Source organism: Diadema antillarum, unplaced genomic scaffold (assembly GCF_040938485.1).
Source record: "Diadema antillarum isolate AM-2024a unplaced genomic scaffold, OU_Dant_1.0 scf00000022, whole genome shotgun sequence".
In the NCBI taxonomy this organism is placed as follows: Eukaryota; Metazoa; Echinodermata; class Echinoidea; order Diadematoida; family Diadematidae; genus Diadema; species Diadema antillarum.
The window spans coordinates 5,862,501-5,886,128 of NW_027270911.1; the positions used below are offsets into that span (position 1 = coordinate 5,862,501).

The following is a 23,628-nucleotide window of genomic DNA, read 5'->3' on the forward strand; positions in this document are numbered from 1 at the left end:
CCCTTCTACTCTTGTTTTTTGCCCTGCACTGAAAAGGGCAGGCAAAGGAATTACGCGGTCGTCGGTCGATATTATCGCCTGAAAGCCAAATCGATACTCCGATGAATGGGCAATTCTGCGTCCTACCGTACGGGCATAAAGTGGTGAAAAGAGTCGAGAACAAAGACTTTTACGATCGCGACCGCTCGATACTAATGATGTTCGCTGTTGATTTGTTATTCTAGTCTTTATGCGAAGTTTGTACAAAAACATGGCCTATAAATAGGGGACAAGCAAACAAACAAGTATTGGGTATGTGGCAAAAATCACAAGGAATGCTTGGGTATGGTTACTATCAAGAACTATGACGATTCAATAATGTACCAACCACCCCTGGCTACATCAATTTTGCTGTTGCATTCTTGTTTTCCAACTGCAGTACATTCTATTCTAGTTTTCTGTAATTCTTTCATACTTCGTTTTTATCTCTTTTGTCTAACTTTATTATAGTTTCTTTATTTTTCTTCAGGCTACTTGTCTGTTGTTTTAAAGGAAGAGAAAGGAATTAATGGGGCTCTATAAAACAAATAATTTGCCCAAGACAATGCCGACATAAATCAAACATAATACACGTTGTACATCTAAAAGGTATCAAACATGACTATCAAATATACTATATAATGTCTCCACGAGGGAGCTCATAACGTCTCCACGAGGGAGCTCATGCTGAAAGTCTCCTCAAGGGAGCCAATGGAGTCTCCACGAAGGAGCTCATATTGGAAGTCTCCGCAAGGGAGCCCATACAAAATATCTCCGAAAAGGCTACTTGTACATTTTAGATTATGTGTGTCTCTGTGGCCCAGCCCTTGTTGTTTCTCCATTTCTTCACGCAAACTTTCAAGAAGTGTTGGCAGAGGTTGGCATTGCTAAGACCTTAATAATAAGCACGATACACTGGTAAGATACAGATGTGATTGGTTAATCACTGCAGGGTGTTTTCATAAATATATAAATATATATATATATATATATATATATATATATATATATATATATATATATATATATATATATATCAGCAATTGAATGACAGCATCATACAACAAATTTCAGAGTAGATGGGGTGGGGGCACCATCCCGCATCCCACTTAAAAACATACAATGTAAATGGGCCAAGATTGATTGTACATTACTGCATTTTCTTACACTTCAAGGTATGTGTATATCGTAAATATAAAATCTGTTAATGCCATTTAGACCATACACAGATAAAACTGGTTGTTAAATCAGTGAATGGCTGCATTGTGAACTCTCGAAAAAAAAAATTGGATTTAGGGGGGGAAAAGAAATAGTTCGGGGGAAGTATGGCAAATGTCTGTGATTTGGCTGTCATTCAAATATATCTCATCATTCGTGTGCAAATCATGTGTATTTTCTTTCTATACTTAAGCATGCATTAACACTAGCTTATGCTTATACAAACATACATGCATACATACACATCAACACCCTTGTTACTAGTGGCTATCTGCTTCTACAAAATGTTAATAGAAATTTGATATGGTGGTCTTTAGAGGGTACCCGATTTGTACCCCTCACACTTTTGTACACCACACACATTTGCATCACACACATGTGTACCACACACACATTTGTACTCCACACACATTGGTACCCCACACACATTTGTACTACACACACACATTTGTACCCCACGACATTTGTCCCACACACACATCTACATGTATATTATGTGCTTGAAAACAGACACCGCACACAAAATGAACAAATGGTCATTACTCCAAGAAAATCTTGGAAACAAATATCACTTTTGCAGAAGCAAAGTTTCATCCCCGCAGTCGACTGACCTATTCTTCTCAAAGTGACGAGACTTCTGTAATCTGATCAATAAATGCAAGTTGATACATACAAATTGTACACACACTATTACTGCACACACAGAAACAGCTCCGCAAGCTCACTTCCACATAAAAATAAGGTGGCAAGACAACCTAAATAGATATCTACACATGAGAAAACAGACCAGAAATAGACACTAGAAATAAAATCGACACCAGTATAAGCCTTCATCTTCACAAATTTGTATCAACATTTTGATATTTAATTGGAATTTCACAAGTCTTGCTGTTGCTGGATGCAGACTGTCTCTGTCCTACAACTTCAGCAAGTCGATTGAACTACACACAAATTAACGACATAGTACACATACCAGTAATAGTAGAGAACGTTAATTGTCATAGATAAAGTCTCTTTATGACATGGGTGTGATCACATACACAGATATAAATAACAGGGGCTCCTTTTTCATCTAAAAAATATCCATTATTTCTACTTTTCACTCTCTTATCATTACTAAAAGATTAGAATATCACATGTGATATTATCAGGGAAAAAAAAAAGAGACAAAAAATATACAGTGAAGGGAAACAAGAGGCAACCACTGTTTACAGATCATCTTAAACTGTTTGTATTTCAAGATGACCTCAAAGGGGCTTTTGCATTGTTCTCAGACAGCAAGGGGACATAGGCTTTTTACAGTCAGCAAAACTGCTATGTTTGGATGGGGCATTTTGCTACCTGCTCAAGAACTTTTCAATGTGCAGAAGGTGACATTTTAATCAGGCACCACCAGGTTATTTCTCAGCTGTATGGATATTAAAAGTTAATTTCCCTGCTAGAAAACAATTTTACGTACCAAGTAAATGTATCATTTTTGGTGGGCCTATGTAAAAACTTTCATGTACTCCATACGAATGGACAATTTGATATTTGTCAGTTGTATTCGTATTTTCCTTTGTCTGAGGTGTCATTATGCACTAAAATTTAGTTTCCATTCTTTACATACCAAAATTGTGATAATAAACTATGGTTTTGAAACAAGTAACTGCATTCAATGCCAAATAGCACTTACCTCAACCACCTGAAACATGAATGGCATTCACCATACATGCCTTCATTTATTTCCCCTCTATATCTTGTAGAGATATTATAGTAATCTGTAATCTGATCTGTACTGTATCAAATGTCTCTGCTCGCACCCAAGGAGAACAGTTTATACGTGCAAAGGACGACTTGTTACCAGCCGGTCATGAGCTGCTCACGTTCTCAAATACTACTCAAATGTACTATTATACTCCTTTTATATTTTGGCAAGGATATAACAAATGTGTTTGTAGATTACTGCCTAAGGAGTCAATGAATGGAAAGTCACATTTGTCACAGAAAAGGGTTGGATGTGTTCAGTCTGTCAGCAAAGAAAAAAAAGGTTATCTGACATGACTGATACAATATACCAGGTTAACATTTTTTACCTTGGTTGTGTGGAAAATGTGTATTGTTAGAAGGGGGAGGGGGAGGTAGCATACTGCACTTAAATCTGCAGAATACACATCCGAAATGTGCGCAATATCACTAGACACTCCTTCATCTTAGCATGCTGAGAGACAGTGTTCCGTGTTTCAGACTAACATGATAAACATGCCGAGGGAGATACGAAGTAGAATGGCAGGGGAAGAGTGTGCCTCAATAGGTAGAGGATCCGTGTTGGCGACTCTTAGGAATCAAACGTTGTCGGCTTGATGGTCACGCCTTTCCTGATCTGTCCCCAGCCAATCAGACGCCAGTGCTTCTCCACTCGCCTCGAGAGGGCGATCTTCTCGCCGATCTCTGTGCAGACGGGGTTGGTCAGCACAATCTTGGCCAAATCCGCCTTGACTGCGAGCACACGGCCTCCAGTGGACAATGACCCGATGTTGACCATCAGTACTTCGCCTTTACTCAGTTTCTGGACCTAAAGGATTTAAGGGGGTAGAAGGGAACTGTTCAATAAAGCACTTAAAATTCATTCTATCATGCTCTACAGAAATATTATCATCATCACTGTTGCCAATACACAGGTGCTGTATTTTCCCTTACAATGATAAAAAGTGGACATTTTTTGCTTATTTCTCATGACCTGATACTGGGGTGAAAATAAAAATGTGCAAAGTGTGTTGCTTTTATTTTAGTTAGTTTTATGTTAGTTGAAGTTTTCCTCATGTTCGGTAGTCCCGTACCATGTAATGTGGAAATGTTATATCTTTAACCATAGTATGTGCAGTGAGAGCCTTTAGCAGCAATGGCAGCAATGAGCTATTTAAATTGCTTGCTCAATTGTTGTGAAAATTTGTAATCTTCATTCTATGACTGTGGTCTTCCATTTATCTGTGCCAACTGGCACATAGAGCATAGTAACAGGTAACAATGAAGATTACCTAATGTTCATCATATCTTTAGTTCATTGTCTTTTTTACAAAGCAGTCTACACTGTGAATCTACCTAAATCCTTCAAAATGGGACATTCTGGGCCATTTAAAAGTTAGTTTGAAAAGAAAGGATAGAATATCATGCAAACAACAGTGAAAATTTGATCAAAATGGGCTAAAAATTAAGGAAATCATAAAATTGTGAAGTTTTGCTAATTTTCACATGACAGATCTTCAACATTCAATATGAATACACAAATGAACTGACGTCACCATCAAAAAACTTGCTTTATGGTTTGTATGCCAAATTTTGAATTGATTTCCATTTGTTCACTTTTTTTTTTTTTTTAAACAATTCAAATGCAATAATGCCCCAGTCTAAAAATCCTAACACAACACCGCACACTGACACTAGTCCGACGGTCCCTAACCAGTGAAAATCACTGTCAGATCAGTAACTTTTTCAGGAATTTACCAGTAAAAAATGGAAAAATTGGGTACCAACTGACCAGTAGAAGAAATGGGTCAGTGTGCAGCCCTGCCTAACGTATCTGACTGATCAGTACTTAGAAGTTATTCGGCCAGGGCCCCGTTTCATAAAGCTGTTCGTAAAGTTACGAACAACTTACAAGCGACTGGTGATCAGTTCTGATGTGCTATATAGGGTGCCTACTTATCAGAATGTTCATAATTCAGCACAAGAACTGATCACCAGTCGCTTGTAAGTCGTTCGTAACTTTACGAACAGCTTTATGAAACACCCCCCAGGAATAACACTTTTACCCTATTATAGTAAAGGAACTGAGTTGTTTTTTTCTTTGCACATGATCAATAGAAAATTATGAGGTGATAACATTTTCACATCACTCATTTGATTGATACTCTTATTGACTATTTTTTGTTTTTGTGAAAATTAGCAAATCTTTAAAATGACAATTTCCTTGCTTTTAATCCAGTTCTGATCAAATTTACACTGTTGTGCTTGTAATATGTCACTCTTTCTTGTCAAATGTTTGAAGGTATTGATCACCATGGGGAGCAGTGATTTCAAAATGTTTGAGTTATTACATTTGATGCATATGTGTAGCTCAGTTGTATCACAAAACATCCTACCATACAAAAACTTCGAAATTAAGTTTGAAATATAAGGAGATACTGATACATATCATTATTTTTCTCAATAAACCATAATTGTAGATGGTTTATTCTAGAAATAATTTTATTATCACTGTTGTTCACATTTTGTATATTTAACAATACTTAACCCGTTCCATACTGAATTCTGAAATCCCCATAGACTTAATACACGGCCCACCAGGTTCCCGTACGGAACGGGTTAACATTGATTATACTGATCACCTTTTTACATTGGTTGTTTCTATCCCTAACTCACATTTTAGAACTATTGAAGCACTAAAGCTGGGTTTTTGTTTCACCTGAAAATGGTAAATAATGCCTTTAAAGGGGCATTCCAGACTATTTTCATAAATTCACATCATGAAGTACATAAATCAACAGTTCCATGTAAAGATTTGTGGAATTTATTGTGGTTCTTGAGCAGAGAAACAAAACTTTGAAAAACCTTTAACAAATTACACTGAACAATGATGATGACATACGTAGGAGGCTCATATATTTCACAAATGTAGCTGAGTAATTCCATTACAATACCGCTTGCTTACGAGCTCACCTGTGTATAATCTATGCATGCCTTCTTCTTTTGTTCTGCTTCCTTAGCCCCAACTCATGCATTCTCACGGTGAGGCTGCCATGTCAGCATCCTTGTTCATTGCAATTTGTTAAAAATTTCGAAAATATTCTTATTCTTCATCCCAATTATCATAAATTCTGAAACTCTGTCCTCAGTATAACTAATTTATAGTTGTTCAAATGTAAAAATTTGAAAATCATCCGGAGGTCTCCTTTTATAGGTCCAGAATTCCCCTTTAGATCAAAAGTCAATCTGCGGCCTCACCTTGGCTCCTTTCTTGTCTCCTTCCGTCCTGACACCCAGCAGCCTCCTGAGGAGGAAGTAGGAGATTTCCAGCTCCGTGTAGATGTCCGGCAGGGCCCCGACGGCACCCAGGACCTGGCCCACCAGACGGTCCGCCCGGCACAGCGTGGGGTCGATCTTGGTTCCAACACCTGTCAAACGACACACACACACATGTCATGGAAGCGAGAAACAACTTCTAAAGTATTGGATTCTTCAATTACATCAGTGCAAAGAATATTCTACATCACACTGCCACTCGTCTGCACAATTCATAACCCTGCGGTCATTTCATGGCCAAGAACGAATTCGTGGACCAATAATGTTCCACTGCAAGTGGTAACAGCTTGAACAATCAATAAAGACTGCTTTGTTTGTTCAGAAATAGAAAATAATACTTTCTACCAAGAGAGCAGATGAGTGACTAATCAAAAAATTTGACTCACTCTACTTTGACATGAATGGCCATCCACACATTCTAATTTCAAGCAAATTGAAATTGAGGACTGGGTGAACTTACGAGGATCTACCACAACTCGTAGGTACACAAAGTCACCCATCATGTAATACCTACACGTACTCTGCATAATTTGTCAGGTTGCTTTGGGGTAAAATCCCATAAAACTAGAAATGTCGCTACAGCGACTGGTTATACCCCCGCCAAACAACATTTCATAAGCTTTGGTCAAAACAACATTTGATAAGCTTTGGTCAAAAAACTGAGGAAGTAGTTAAATCCGCAAGATCTTTCCTTGATCTTCTGTCATTAATATGCCATTACCATGGCAACGTACTTTCGGGTACTGTCGAAAAATGCGTCTTGCACATCTACAACCAAAGGCACACATCTGTACCAAGTTTCATGGAAATTGGGCAAAAACTGAGGAAGTAGTTTGCAACACAAAATTTTCCATCATTTTGGCTCATAATATGTGAGCTGTTACCATGGCAACATACTTTTTGTCACTGTCAAGAAATGTGTCATGTTGACCTATATCCTAAGACAAACATTCAATATGAATTCCATGAGAATTGGAAGAACACTGATGAAGCAGTTTTGCCATGAAGCATTTTGCCCTATATTTTACCAATAACATGCCATTACCATGGCAACGCACTTTTTGCCACTGCGGAAATATGTGTCTTGCACATTAACATATTCAGATGAACATCTGTACCTAATTTCATAAAAATTGATCAAAAACTGTGGGAGGAGTTCGCGACGCAAGATTTGTACCCATTTTTGCCCATAATATGCCGTTACCATGGCAACGTACTTTTGGGTACTGTCAAAAAATACGTCTTGCACATCTACAACCCAAGGCACACATCTTTGCCAAGTTTTATGGGAATCGGTTGAAAACTGAGGAAGTAGTTCGCGACGCAAGATTTGTACCCATTTTTGGCCATAATATGCCGTTACCATGGCAACGTACTTTTGGGTACTGTCAAAAATTACGTCTTGCACATCTACAACCCAAGGCACACATCTGTGCCAAGTTTTATGGGAATCGGTTGAAAACTGAGGAAGTAGTTCGCGACGCAAGATTTGCAACGGACCGACCGCCCGACCGCCCGACCGCCCGACCGACCGTCCGCTGATTCCTATATACCCCCTTCAAACTTCGTTTGGCGGGGGTATAACCAGCAAGCAAACATGAAAACTCAAGCACTCGAGCCTGGCATGTGAAAAAAGAGATGGAACCAAGAAAGTGATAACCAGAAGGAGACAGAGGATAGGAAGATGCTACAAGATGAGGAACATTGTCTCTCCATCTCTCTCCGAGGAGAAACTCACCAATGAGACCTCCCGGCACGGCAAACTGGAGGTCATTCTTCTCGGCAAACAAGGACACGATCTTGGAGAAGATGGGACGACACTGCAGCTTTCCCTCGCTGTCCTTGGAGACGATGCCCGGCCTGACTTCAATCTCTTGACCAACCTGGGGAGAGAGAGGGACAGGTGATCTATCACTTGGTCTACTCCCATTTTGTCTAATAGCCATTTACTCTCAACCTAAATGGTCTAATTCCGTTTCATTTACAACCAGTTCGTCTAATGACTACTAAGTCCAATTGCCACTTAGCCTCATTACCAGTTGGTCTATTTCCAGATGGGCTATGCCCATTTCATCTAACACTCACAGTTTATTATACAAAATGGGAAAAAGTAAACGGAGACAAAATTGCAATTAGACCATCTTGTCATTAGACGAAACGATGATTAGCCAAACAGGGAATTAGACAATGTGAGAAGTAGACCAAATGGACATTGGACGAAATTGATAGCAGACCAAACGAGTTTAGCTGTAGCAATGTCACACAAACTGGGAAGTAGACCATCTGATATTAGACCAAGCGACAATAAACTGGAATGACAGACCATTTTGGAAAAAAAACCTAAATGCTTCCACATGCAGCCCTCATTTCTGGTGAAAACTTCAGCATTGGCTGACTGACGTAAGGCATTTTGAGACGAAATGGCAAGTGTCCACATTGGTAAGTACGGGACAGCTTAATGACTTTCCGTTTCTAACCAAAAATCCTTTAATTTTCCATCCAAAATGTGGCATAACCACAAGAGTGATCTTCAAGATAAATGTCTCAAGGCTTGGTGATAAAGCAAATAATGATTCATGGCTATTCAGGTATTGCTGCTATTGAAGTAGAGGTTTCTTCACTCTCCTATAATCTAAGCATAAGGTCTGTCCCCTTTTTTGAACAATGGTAACAATCTAGTTCCCTTGAGGGAATACTAGTAAATATTATGGATTGTCAATGGAGACAAACCATACTTGGTCCCCTTTAATGACCGACCGCCAGACAGAAGCTTAATCTTTGCAGAAACATGGACCAAAAGTTTTGCATGCCTACAAAATATCAGCAGGGCCCCATTGCATAAAAGTTACTATTGTGGTAACTTTGCCATCCAATGGTAACTAACATGGAATTCTTGATTTTGATTGGCTGTTGAGTATTGTTGCCATGGTAGTTACCATTGGATGGCAAAGTTACCACAATAGTACCCTTTATGCAACGGGGCACTGGAGGGTTCAATACTTTCAGTCACTGGTTCACTTGAGATAACTCACTAACTAAACATAATCCCTCTCACAGTGTATTTGCCATGCATCGGTCCCCTTTGAAGAGTACTATCAATTTGGAACCACAAGGCACTGGTCTCTAGCACTTGGTTTTCAAAACCTGGCAATCAATTTCCGCACATAGGTTTTGGGAGATTCTATCTTTAAGACTCCAGGTTCCTACCTTTAAGACTCCTCGGAGAATGCTGCCTCCTGCCACGCCCCCTTTGAGGTCCTTGACCTCACAGCCAGGTTTGTTGACATCAAACGACCGGATCACTGTGAAAGACAGATACAAGGAAACAATCTGAAGTATAGTATGTCCAAATGGTATCCCATCCAAACCAAGGAAATTTGTAACTTTCATGGCATAGTGTGCCCAAACACAGGCAACCTCTGTTATAATGAAGTCCTCGGGACCAGCAGTTTTCTTTCATAAATCAAAATTTTGTTTAAAGAGTTGACCAAATAATTGTAGGACCTAAATTTGGTACTTTTTGTTGACGAAAATTTGTTATAACTGTGTTAGTTATAATTAGAGTGCACTTTATCATAGGCAGCTTTGCTTACACAAGGCTGGGTCAAAATTTCTCATCATATGCAGGGATTTTAGCTAACTCTGCAGAGATGTTCAGAATGCATTTTTCTGCATTTTCTGCGAGACGGCTTGTCATTCATGGATCTCTTGCACGCTGAGCTTACTACTTCAAAACATCCACAAAACAACAATGTTACATTATCACACACCGACATCTGCCAGTGGCAAGATGCGTTGGCTTATCCACGTTGGGTCGCCATCATCTGCCTCCTGGGTGTACGTAGGTTTTGACCTTTTCTTTTCTTTATTTATTTCTTTTCTTCTTCTTCTTTTTTAGCATTGGGGTTGGAAGTCACCTGGGCTGATTAACAGGGAATTGGTATCATTTGCTCTCCGTGAGTGCGTTTGAGTTTGATTTTTTTTATATTTTTCTCAGCAACTCTCTGCATCTATGTTGCAATCTTTGATATGCGCAAGTTGTGTCTTTCTAACAAAACGGACCTCCCTTCCATGACACATTCATGCGGCGTAGTCTTATTACCACTTAGTTAGAAAGGATGGTATACAAAAAAAAGGACAAAAACACAATCAAACAAAAAAACAAACTGTACACAAAGACACACAGACAGACAGACAGACAGACAGACAGACAGACAGACAGACAGACAGACAGACAGACAGACAGACAGACACACACACACATTACTGCACAGCAGGCCTCAGTGGACCATAAAGCCACGACCTTTTGGATGCATTAATACAGTAGCTGCCATGTTAATTTACTGAAAGAGCCAGCTTGTTGCCGGCAGTGTAATGGGTAAGCACTGACCTATGAGGCGCGGCTCCGACGTGAAATCTCTGACGGGGATGGGGATCTTCTTGGTGATGTACTCGCAGATGACCTCGATGTTGTGCTTCAGCTGGGCCGAGATTGGAATGACCGGCGCCCCCTCTGCCACTGTGCCTGCAAGAAGGTCGCACAATGATTTGATAACTTACATGGGCATTCATGACACACATTGTACTCCTTTCGTCAAATCTCCATGACTGTTTCTCAACTCTGCAAGATGCATACAGCCAGAATTGCTGTTGTGGTTTTTTATCTTGCACTTTTGTAATTTCCATATTAAATCTTAAAATGGGTAGGAGAGAAACAAAGAACAGCAACACTTTGTGTTTCTTCCAAAAAAAAAAAATGATTGAATATATAGACATTCTTTTGTCCACATTTGCTATTTAAATACATAACTGACATAGATTTCTCTCAAACACATACTGGTTTGGAAATTCTCTTGTGCTTAACAGCAGTGCTATTTACGAGTCAACAATGCTTGTTCTGGTGCACTGCAAGTGCTGTATTTGATCATACATGAAAAACATGGAGCACTATCTCTATCCCCAAACTACTGTAGTTTTGTAGATTTTCTTAACAATTACGTGTTGGGAAAAAATTATCAAGTTAAAAGATCTGAAAATGCATTTCTATTGTGAAGTTGTTATGTTTTAGTCACGCATACATCACAGTTGGGGGGCACGGTCTTTCTCATACATTGGACCTTATCTGTGGAACAGTCTCCCACTTAACATCCGTCAGGAAACTTCGTACTCTCACTTCAAGACTCTAGTGAAATCATATTTGTTTAATTGTAGTTTTTGTTAATGTTAATGTATTATCATGTGGACTTGGTTTGGATGGTTGTACACAGTATGTGTTGAAGTACGCAGGCTCTCATGCGCCGAGAGTATCATTAATGATAGATACGGCGCATTATAAATGTACTTTATTATTATTATTATTATAAAAAAGTACCACATACATGCTCTGCCCGTGCCTACTGCATAGTACCTCCACATTAACGGAAGTGCATACTGTAAAACGAGGAATTTTCGCGTGCACTTTAATTTCGCGAATTTCGCGAGCGCCAAGATTCGCGAAATTAAAATGCACGCGATAGTCCTTGTTTACACTATCATGCATTGAACGCCAGTGGCACTTCTCGAAAATTTCACGCCACGAAGAAGGCTGCCGGTTCCAATTCGCGAAAAATTCATGCCGCGAATATATCATGTTTTACAGTAAGTGAACCACCAAAAATGTGACCTTACTTGACCTCCACATGCTGTACATTGGTGTGTAAGATCATGTCATTCATTTGTACGTAGTGTACAGCCAGCGTATGGACTCTACCGCTGGCCACAAAGTGTTTACACTTATATAACATAGGGAGAATCCATCAACTGAGTAGCTCAACTCTCCACAGAATTCAACCCATGTAACAATAAGTCTATTCTCCCTTCATGGTGTGAAAACCCACGCACTGAAAGCTATTAAAAGTTCATACACATTCACTTTCTAATCTTGCCTTAAACACGAAATAATAAAAGAAAAACAAAATCCACACATCATTGCAATTGTGAGAAAGCCACTCTCGTCACTTGAAAGCGGAATGATGGGGACCTGCCTCAACTAACAGCACTCCAGTCTAGATTAGACTCTTCTTCCAAGACATCACTTCAGCTTTGTGTCAACCACTTCAAACTCAAGTGACACAGAAGTGGCATAAATTCCTAATGAGTACCCTCCAACGTAATGAGTTTCTCTTGATGACAGCCATAAATATCCTAAAAAGAAAATGTTTTTTCTATCTGACACTGCCTCCCAGAAGCATCAAAATTCCAGCTAGCAGTAGATATATCCCACAAAATTTTCCCCAGGTATTTAACGTCGCATGATTCAACTCTTGAAGTCAGCTTTTGTTTGTTTGTCTTTATCCTGCTTTGGGTTTTGTCTTATCCTGCTATCTTTTTACTTCATGGTCAAGCCTTCTAAAATATCTGGAGTTCTGTTATTAAAAATATAACATCTTACAGTCTAAATATTGCATGATTCAACTCTTGAAGTCAGCATTTGCCTGTTTGTTTTTATCCTGTTTTTGGTTTTGTCTTATCCTGCTATCTTTTACTTCATGGTAAAGCCTGCTAAAATGTCTGGAGTTCTGTTATTAAAAATATAAGATCTTACAGTCTATATTTTGCAGAAAACCCCATTCCATTTAATAATAGTTAAATGGTCACAGCGAAATGTGGATCATTGTAAAGCATGTCATGGGTCTGTTTCTTCCACGCTTAGCACTTGGAGTCTCTCAGAACTGCATATTAATGTCTGAACACAATGGACAGAACTTGGAGGGATGGGATTTCTGACATGCTCTACAAAGATCCTCATTTCTCTTTGACCGCTGAAGCAAATCATATGGGGTTTTCCATAAGATTTGGGTAATAAGTAAATTGTATTTGGATTTATTCACTATCTTTAAAGTTATTGTTGAGGAGGGTCCAGTTGTAATGTACATGTAAAGAGGAGAGACTACGGTCATACCTTGAGTAAATTTGAGGATCTCCTCTTGCATGTTTAGTTTGGTGTATCATGTATACACAAGAAATGAGTTCATGGTCATACCTTGAACAAATTTCAGGATCTGTTCGTGTTGCTCCCTTGCCTGCGTCTCCTTCACCAGGTCGATCTTGTTCTGGAGGATAAGGATGTGTTTCAGCTTCATGATCTCGATGGCGGCGAGGTGCTCCGAAGTCTGGGGCTGGGGGCACGACTCGTTTCCCGCTGCAAACGGGCAAGAAACGATACATGGAATGAGCGGTTCACTGGGCACTGGCTTTATAGTTATAAAAAGCCACCCCAACACCTTGCACGCATTTGGATGTGGATAGTTCACGCATTGGCAAGATTCATTCTGTACCAATGCGGGAAACATTTGTGGCATCATGTGTGAGGATGCCTATATGCAATCTAGCTGTTCCAGCGCATGTCATGTGCGGGGCAGTTGCAGAAATCTTATGAACCAATTGAAACCTGGCAACTTTCTGTAAGAATGCTCAGGCAATATGAAAGATAGTTTTGAACTTTGAGCATGTTTAATTACATTTCACGCCCCCTCATCGCATTCTGTCCAACGTTTGAAGACCCCGCAGTGTGGGGAGACACGGACGGCTTGATTGAATCATCTTCACTCGCTGCCCACTCTCGGGTACATTTAAAAACTATGAATAGCATCCGTCGGTGAATATGTGCATCGAAGCATATGCTCAGTGGCAACAGTGAACTCCAGTTAAGATTCTCCGGCTATGTGTGTACGTACATAGAGATCAGTGGTAAAACTATACACAATCCCTTTACGGGGATTCCAGAATATATCCATGCCAGATCACCAGCCTTCCCACGCCACAGTGCCCCCATGCTGCCGGGTCTTTAAAAAGGCTAACCAAACATGGGTTTGTTTTACTAGTCAAGCACTCACCAATCAGTAGCAGCGCTGCGTCCATGACTGCAGCACCGTTCAGCATGGTAGCCATAAGAATGTCGTGACCGGGGCAATCCACAAAGGACACGTGCCTGGGGCAATGAAAAGGACCAAAGTGGTATACAAAGGAAAAGCTGTACATTGAATTTGGTTTGGGCAATACTTCTTCCACAGATATCATGAACAGTATACATCATCCACTTTACGCTGACATATTGGCAGTCGACACAAGTTAGCAACATCAAGAACATGCAAAGCTATCGCCTTTATTTAATGACAAAATGTGATGTTCATTGTTCTCATATTGTTGCCATAGTTGCTAATCACAAATCACTCGTGAAATTGTCTTTCTAGTCTTGATGAAGAAAACATCAGGCTTCCAAAATATAGGATGTATGCATTATCAAAAATATTTAGAGGCACCTCTGATGTGGAACTGAACAGGAATGCAACCTTTCAAGGAGTCATGGTCCATCAAGCTCCCCTCCTTCCCATGTAGTGAAGGCTTAAGGCGTTTGTTGACTGATACTTTGGCACTATCATTGTCAAAAATGACTTTTAATTTTGACCCATTCACAGATAGGGTGAATGATACACAAGAAGTAAAGTGCCCTTTGACCTTTGATGGTACACCATTGCTTTCTTGCCCTCAAAACACCCTGGCATTCGGGACATCAGGAATTGCAGTGGGATGAGACCGAGGCAGTACATGGTACACCGTCCCAATTACACTATTTTGGCATTGGTTCGTGTAGTAGCATAGGCCCTAAACATCTTGTATTTCTGCCATGTGTAATCTGTGTGCAGTCAACTACATGTATCTCAAACGTGGAAACTTTCCCTAATTAATTTCTTGCACTTATGAACGTATTTTTGTACACAATATCAATATGTCTCCAAAATATCTAAATACCAGCATTTCATTAGTTTAACAACAGATAGACATGGCAATGCAGTCTAATAGCAATGATAAATCAATGCAGGGGGAAATGAGCACACACAGAATTTTGTCATGCAGTACAGCATAAGTGATCCTGGCCTTTACAATGGGCATATACACATGGCTGTCTAAATTAGTCGAAGACTTCCTAGCTCTGCATCATAAAAGTGACCAAGATTCTTTGCCAAGTGGCAACCCCCAGTCTCACCTCTGCAGGCGGAACCTGCCGCTGCAGCCTGACCGGTCACAGAGGAAGGAGTCCTCCTTGTTGCTGCCCGCCGACCTGTAGCAGGCAGGCCGGGGACACGCCGGGCTGTCGCATTTATAAACCTGCACACACATGGAGGAATGCCATGCTATTAATTAGGGTTCTCAAAAAACCTAATAGCCCACAAGGCTAGTAAAACTTACTGTTACGCAAATAGTGCAGTAAATGGGCAAGAGCATGTTTCAAGTGTAAATGACTGTTCACTGGAGAAAGTGGGAGGAAAAATCTGATTTGCCACAACTAACAAATATGAGTCATATAAAATATTATCTTCACATACAATGTATCCTCAAAAGTGGATTCTTCTGAATCCTATGGCTTCCCTAGGACCAAATTATTGGACTCTACTTTGCCTCCTCCAACATGCTCAAAATGCCAAAACACAAAAGTATATTCTGATACCACCCTGAAACAAATACAATGTACAAGCAGAAGATTTTATCAAATGTCACCCTCTGTGTTTTATATGAGCACAACTGCCGATCTACAATTCAAATCTACTCCCCTATCAACTTCAATTAAATTGTAGATCAGCATCTAAGAAATGCAGAATACGACATTTGATGAAATCTGTTCCAACACATCTCCCAATGACATGGTAAACCTCTTTCCTTCACTTAATCATCCTTGTCCACCTTGGATAATCGAACACAACAATGTAAGAATTCGAAGCCTGGCTATTTATTCCAAATTTGTTGTGTCACTACCCACAAGCAGGGATAGCCTGGTGGTAGTGCCGCTGCCCAAAAAGGCAGGAAATGGGGCAAGCAGGTTCAAATCCCACATGACTGGTTCCATTTTTTTCCAAACATGTCTGTTAAAATTGTACATCAGCAGTTGCAATCTTAAACATACAGAAGGTGACAATTGATAAAAATCTGTTACAGCATATATCTCCCCCCCCCCCCCCCCAGCATGAATAATCCCTTTCACCAATAAAAACATGTCATAAATATAGGGTATGATACAAAGGAATAATAAATCCCAAAAATCAATTAAATCATGCAGGACTATGAGTTGACTCACTTTGGCATTTGCATATCCTAGTTTGATTGTGATATTTCGTTCCAACTCATTCTTGAATCTGACAGTTTGAACACCCGAGATGGCTTTGACGACGGTTGACTTTCCATGGGCCACATGGCCAATGGTGCCTGAATACATGAAAAGAAAAGGAAACTTTAAAACAGAGTGCAAATACTTTTTTATTCTGAATACTCTACTATGCAAAATATTAGTCAAATTATAGCGTATCCGGGCAATTACCCCCAGAGGGCAATTACCCCCCGGCTACATACTGGTTGGTGGTAAGGTTAGAGTAAAGATAGGGTTAGGGTTAGGTTTAGGGTTAGGAGTTTGGGTTAGGGTTAGGGTTAGGTTCAGGATTAGGATTAGGATTAGGGCCAGGGGAAGGGTTCGGGGTAATTGCCCTAGACCCTATTAAAGTCAATGCCTGAATGAAGAAGCGAGTTAAAGTTAACATGAATATGATTTCTAACCATATCAATGACATCTACAATAAAGTCAGCAGAATACAGTTTCCTCAGAAGAAATCTTAAAATAAGTTCAAGTCATCGGGTGAGAATGATAAGGGCGTTAACCCTAAAAAGACTGGGGGGGGGGGCCTAAAAGCCCCCCCCCCTCGACATTTCGCGCAATTACTCTGCAACACGCAATGCTCTCGCCGCGATGCTCTATGACTTTTTTCTTTCAAGTTTCCTGCACATTTTGACACCAAATTTGTGACGCCCGCGGGTACGGTTCTGAAGTTACATAACATTTTGTACATGCGTGTGAGGCTGAAAATGGCTCAAAAATGTGATTTTGTCTATAAGTCAATGCAAATTGAGTTTTTTCACATGGTTCATATAAATATGCTTATTTTTACTCTCAATGGCTAAAATTAATTTGTTTTAGGAGTATCATGCTTCAAAAAGTGTCTGCCACAAATTTTGTTTAAAAAAACAGCAAAAACAAAAAGTCGAAAAAACAAAGAAATACGTAAGAAATTCATGAAACAATAAAACAAAAAAGAAATAAATTTTGATACCCAATTTTTTTTCAAGTGCATTTGCTAAGAATGCCACAAAGAATAATTAGACCAAAAATGAGCACTTTTGGAGCTTTATTTACTGATTTAGATCAAAGAGTCTGATTTCTCTCATAAATTAGCATAATTAATCAAAATAAAATAAAAGAAGACTATTTTGGAAACTTTAAATATAAGATCTTGTAGATTACATCGCACACTACCATTGTGCAAATTTTCGCGGCAATCCACGGCCGAGATCTTAAGGGGGGGGGGGGGGGGGGGGGGCCCTTTAGGCCCCCCACCCAGTCTTTCGACCTACCAAAATAGCCCAGTCTTTTTAGGGTTAAGTTGCCACTAAACCCACAGTGTTCAAGACAACTTAACCCCCTCCTCATTCTCAATTGACAAAATATTAAAGATCAAGGAAAAAGCATACAAGGCTTTTGTAAGACCAGGACTTGAGTATGCTTCCTCTGTTTGGGATCCTGCTGCTCAGAAAAAAATATCAACAAGCTAGAGTCTGTACAAAGATAAGCTATTCGCTTTGTGCTTAACAGGTACACTATACATGCACCTTAACACATCAAGTGTCAGCTAGATGATCAAGACCCATGGCTGACAGCCCTTGGAACACAGCAGGAAGATATTGTGTCTCTCCATGCTCTTTAGGATCAACAATGACCATGCCCAATAATCAAATCGAAACTCATCCCACAACATGTACCCCCTTGAAAACGATGCTCCCAACAGCTCTAGCTTGTCACCTGCAGAACGCAATACAGGTGGTCATCTCTCCTACCAAGGACCACAAAGGACTGGAACAGCCTTACAGAGGAAGTACAATTGTAGTTGTTGCTTCACCCCTTGACACATTTACCAGCTGTATGTCAAGGGTCAGCAAATAACTAGCTGTCCCAATGGGATATTAAAAAAAAAAAAGATGGAAAAAAAGAATTTGTACAGTGTTAATAGCAGCTTGGCTAGTCAACGCAGGACAAGTCAAGCTAATCCAAATCCTCAGTGCCATGATAATCAACCCATTGATTGTGGGCATCTTTGGCAAGACAAGACAAGACAGGTACATTTCTGTGATAATACAAAATCCTTTTTTCAGGTCAGTTAACCAGACATGTCACGTCACTCACCAATATTTATGGTAGCTTGTCGGCTTATCACTTCCGGCGAGAGAGGATTCAGTTTTGAAGGATCCTGTGTAAGTGAAAATTGTTTCCAAAAGAAAACAAGAGAAATGTTGTAACATGATAAATACATACAGCAAGCTCAATATTCATAGCATTTGTTACACACATTTGAATTTTTAATGTGTATAGCTATATTGTAACTCACACTACTAATGAAGTCTTATGCACCACCATAAACATACTACAGTGAACAGTGCGCTCCCATAATAATTATTAAAATCCTTGTTTAAATGAAATGAAAATTCAGGTTCCAAAATCATCATCTACATGTATATCTTTATATTCACTGTCCAGCCATATGAAATTTCGATATAACGAAAGGAAACTGCTTGTCCTGAGGAATTTGTTAAAATGGGATTCGCCTGTATTTTTAGGAAATACTGTTTATAATGACTTAAATTATACTTCTACCAGAATGCAACATTCCTCCGTGATAATTGCATCACTTGATTAATCAATACAGAACTTCATATGTAACTGGTTTAAATGCTCTATGCATAATTATATCCACCTATCCTATGACACAATGAGCTTTCCATGAGATCTGGCTACTGACGCAACTTACGCTCTATCGATGAGCTACATTTTGAAAGTATCAAGAGTCTGTTCAAATGTTTTAAATATCAAACAGACAAATTTAATAATTGGTATCTGTAATTTCCCTACATAAGCTGAGCTGCATTTATTGAAATCAAAATATCATTGGAGCATCTGTTTCCCATCGCTCTATATATTACCCCAGCAATCAATATGTTGGTCTAGACATGGTGTGTGCAATTTGCTGATTGTATTTTAGGGAGCAAACAATCAAAAGATTCAACATTTAAAGCAACGATCATTCATAATATTCAGATACTAATTCTACATGGATATGACATACTCATGTACCGGTACACATACAAAGTACTCGCATATTCTACAATGAGTATAGGCAAGGTCAATAATTATGTTTCTACACTTGCTGCTAATGCCAGTGGAATACTAGAGTCTCTCTACATTTTATTGCATCCTGGTCAAAGATTCTGATGACAGCAGATCTTCAAGGATTCAAAGATGCACTCCAGCATCACAGAGACTCCAACTCTCCCGTTTTCGACGGGAGATCTCCCGCCGAAAACACATTTTTGCAAAATCTCCCGTTCTCCCGTTTGAGATTTAATTTCTCCCGCCCTGGCTCTGTGTCTCCCGTTGGAAAGGATTCCTTAGTTATTGCTATTGTATGTTGAAAAAAATAAGCCTTAGATAGCACCAGAGAGCATCTAGAACCCTAGGAACTTCGCGCTTCGCACACATCAACTTTGAGTCAGTCTCCCGTTTGCTAGGAGTTTCAGGCGGGAGAATCTCCAGATCAGAAGGTGCTTTGGGTTGGAGTCTCTGGCATCACCCCTGTTGAAGTTGTGATTCTGTGTTTATATTTGATCCAAAGTTTGTTTGTTCGTTCATTTGTTTTTTTTTGGTAGCATATTCAATCCAGGGCCCTGTTTTAGGAAGAGTTATAATTGATTATATTATCTATATAGTTGATTTCTATTTAAAGTACAGTACTGTAAAACCAGGAATTTTCGCGTGCATTTTAATTTCGCGAATTTCGCGAGCGCAAATATTCGCGAAATTAAAATGCACGCAAAAGTTTTTGTCTACACTACATGCATTGAACGCCAGTGGCAATTCGCGAAAATTTCATGCCACGAAAAAGGCTGTCTGCTCCAATTTGCGAAAATTTCATGCCGCGAATATATGATGTTTTACAGTATACAGGTGTATGGCAGCCTGTGTGGTAAGGATATGTATAATCGATTATATCTTTTGATAAAACAGCGCCCAGGTCAATTACCAATCAGATGGTCCTGTTGGCGAAGACAAGATACAACAACGGTGTATGTCTGCATTTGTTTGTTTAATGTTTGTTTGAATATGAGAGACTCATTGCCACTCACTGCACTCTGCTCAACCAGCAGGGCAGACACTTGTGAGAAGCAGGAAGGACCAGAGAACTATTGTGAGCCTAGTTTTTCTCTCCTTGCATTATCCCATTCAAATCTAGTGAACATTAACATATTTCATTACATAATTACACATCATCTCAGGAACAAATCCAGAGACTCCAACCCCAAGCACCTTCTGATCTGGAGATTCTCCCGCCTGAAACCCCTAGCAAACGGGAGACTCCAACTTGATGTGCGCTGAGCGCGAAGTTCCTTGAGGTCTAGGGTTCTAGATGCTCTCTCACGCTATCTAAGGCTTATTTTTCAACATACAATGAAATTAAGTACAGTAAGAAATCATTTCAAGAGGGAGAAATTAAATCTCAAGCAGGAGAACGGAAGATTCTGCAAAAATGGGCTTTCGGCGGGAGATCTCCCGTCGAAATCGGGAGAGTTGGAGTCTCTGCAAATCTAGACAGAAAAATCCGTCTGCGAGAGCAGAAAATCATTCAGTTCCCCATTTCTAACCTTTTGTCTAGATCAGACGTCATCAGCTTCCAGCTGCGCGCTGCGCGGCGCTCGCCTGAGCAGAGCATACGCTTTCTTAGAGCACGCAAACCTCAAATACATGTACATGTACAGTGTACAAGCAGCTAGCAGCTTGAACTCCCAAGTTCATTGACCCTTTCTGCAAAGAGAAAAAAAAAAATCCATGAAAAATTCCTGGATCACTACCAAAATCTTATCTTCTGTTCCTTGTGTCATTTAAAAATACCAACCAAGTTTTCATGGAAGTTTCATCCAAATCTGTACACAATCACAACTTTTTTGAGTTTTATTCTGCAAACTTTTACCTAGCTAAATGTTTTTAAACACAAACTTAACAATCAAACCACCTGGCAACTACCAATGCCGATGAAAACATAAACACCTGTAGACCTACATTTGATAAGGTCTACACATTTGTAAGACTAAAGCAGCTGGTATATCGGGATGATCAATATACTTTTTTTTTGGGGGGGGGGGCCAACATCCCCTTTATTTAGCATTGCGCGTACTGAATGAACATTCACGTGCAGTGCGCATGGGACTTTGCGCAGTGGTTTTGCATTCTTCACTGGGGACTTTAAAGTTAATGATGCCGACATATTCCTGAAAAACCTGATAAACAAGATCAAGCCAGAATGATACCTCACTGGTCTGCAGGTTATAAATGCACCACAATATAGGTCTATGTGCATTTCACACGTTTATTTAGTAGTAGTATGCCTAATTTTTTTGTCAATGCAATGGAGGGTAGATCCTACTATACTAGACTAGTGGTTTCAAAACTACCAGTGCCACCAGTGACTACGGCGCAACTATAACTGCGTCAAAATAACAACCCATGCCATGCGTAGCTAGTTGTAGAAGCAATTATCTTGGAGCGTGTACAGCAACTCGCATTTTCAATGAGTGTTTATGAATGAAGAGTATTTTCTTTAAATTTACATGTGAGTAAAATTTCAGGCAAATTGAGACATATCTTATTAAAGCATCTATTGATTAAAAAAAAAAAAAAAATAGGGTGTCGATGTATTGGACATCCTAACCATACGGTACCGATACCGTACAGCTAGCTCACACCGCACCGCTCTTCACAGCTGCAGCCATCGTACACAAATGCGGTCTATCTGGGAAATGGGCACGGGCGTGAAGTCGATCGTCGAGACAGCGACAGCGACGACCCATTGTCTTCTCAAACCGTGTTATCTTCACACACAAAGGGTCAAATTATAAATACCAAAACACTAATAATTACCAAAGTATCGAGATTCTGCTCCGCTAGGTGGGGATTCATCGCTGTTTCTCCGGCCATTCTGACTGCTTTCCTTGAACGCGTTGTATAACATACAGCCTACAGCGGCGTTCTTTTAGCGCATACGTATTTTACACAGAGCGCATTGACATGTGTGCTGCATGTAATATCTAACCTTTGACCTCAGCGGCGGAAGTTGAAGTGGATGATGAAATCAGCGGCTAGGAGGATCCACAGAACTCTAGAGTTCTGTGGGAGGATCACAGAACAGCGAGAGGTTCTGGGTTGGGATATACGGAAGCTTTAAAGTGCCATTCGACTTGGAGACTTGGCGAGATAATTTATCTTGTCAAGTCAACATAATAGCTCTATCATGTCGACTTATCAACTTTATAAGTTGACATGGAGACAAAAATTATCATGTCAAGTCGACATCTAAAAGTTACATGTCGTCATGGTGAGATAAGGTATCTTGCCGAGTCAACATCGAAAAAAGTTACATGTCGTCATGGTGACATAATGTATCTTGCCAAGTCGACATCTAAAAAGAATACATGTCATCATGGTGCATAAGGTATCTTGCCAAGTCGACATCTGAAAAAGTTACATGTCGTCATGCCTACATAACGTATCTTGCCAAGTCGACATCTGAAAAGTTACATGTCATCATGGCGACATAAGTTATCTATCCAAGCTGATATCTAAAAAGTTACATGTCGTCATGGTGACATAAGGTATCTTGCCAAGTCGACATCTAAAAAGTTACATGTCGTCATGGTGACATAAGGTATCTTGCCAAGTTGACTTACAAAAAATTACATGTCGTCATGGTGCATGGGTCATCAAGCATCCATTGCATTGTCTGTACATAAGAATTTCCCTTTTTCTAAATTTTCTTGAAAGCTACATTTTTTTTCTACCCTATACTCTAAGGAGTTGTTTGACAAAAAGTGACAACTGTTCTAAATATACTCAGAGTTTAAGATGTGAAAATGCATACTCTGAAAAAATGAGAAATTTTGTGTAAAATGTCAATGGAGAAATACTCCTAAAAATACTGTGATTTCATCAGTATTGCCATTTTGCATAACTGACAATGAAGTACTAGATAATGTTAATGAGTGTAGTTTCCTTATTCACTCATGATTAGATCAATTATTTTTTTTTTAATTCATCGTCTTCCATACAGTGTGTTCCTAAAAAGGAAAGGCAAGTTCAAAAGTCAACTGAACAATACATAGTTTTTTTTTCTTGTAATTTGTATAATGGAATAAAAAGTGGCTCTCCAT

At 39.6% G+C, this 23,628-nt stretch overlaps 1 protein-coding gene across 1 annotated transcript; it reads right to left on the bottom strand.

Annotated features, from left to right (window-relative positions):
- Positions 1-3,424: 3,424 nt before the first annotated feature.
- On the bottom strand, positions 3,425-22,426 carry LOC139730777 (eukaryotic translation initiation factor 2 subunit 3). Its single transcript, XM_071641642.1, has 11 exons — positions 22,343-22,426; positions 18,560-18,623; positions 16,409-16,536; positions 15,323-15,444; positions 14,172-14,266; positions 13,319-13,477; positions 10,688-10,822; positions 9,505-9,599; positions 8,036-8,180; positions 6,220-6,389; positions 3,425-3,790 (listed from the first exon to the last, which is right to left on the bottom strand). The coding sequence occupies exons 1-11, from the start codon at positions 22,397-22,399 to the stop codon at positions 3,554-3,556; spliced, it is 1,407 nt and encodes a 468-aa protein (XP_071497743.1). The 5' UTR covers positions 22,400-22,426; the 3' UTR covers positions 3,425-3,553.
- Positions 22,427-23,628: the final 1,202 nt, after the last annotated feature.

What these genes read in the sequence shown, in the direction of transcription:
- LOC139730777 (XM_071641642.1), bottom strand. Translation starts at nt 22,399, where the DNA reads ATGGCCGGAGAAACAGCGATGAATCCCCACCTAGCGGAGCAGAATCTC. An exon ending in CGCAGCGCTGCTACTGATTG is followed by an intron (nt 13,478 to 14,171) that starts GTGAGTGCTTGA and finishes GCCCGTTTGCAG; the next exon opens with CGGGAAACGAGTCGTGCCCC. An exon ending in TTCTCCGAGGAGTCTTAAAG is followed by an intron (nt 8,181 to 9,504) that starts GTAGGAACCTGG and finishes CTCTCTCCCCAG; the next exon opens with GTTGGTCAAGAGATTGAAGT.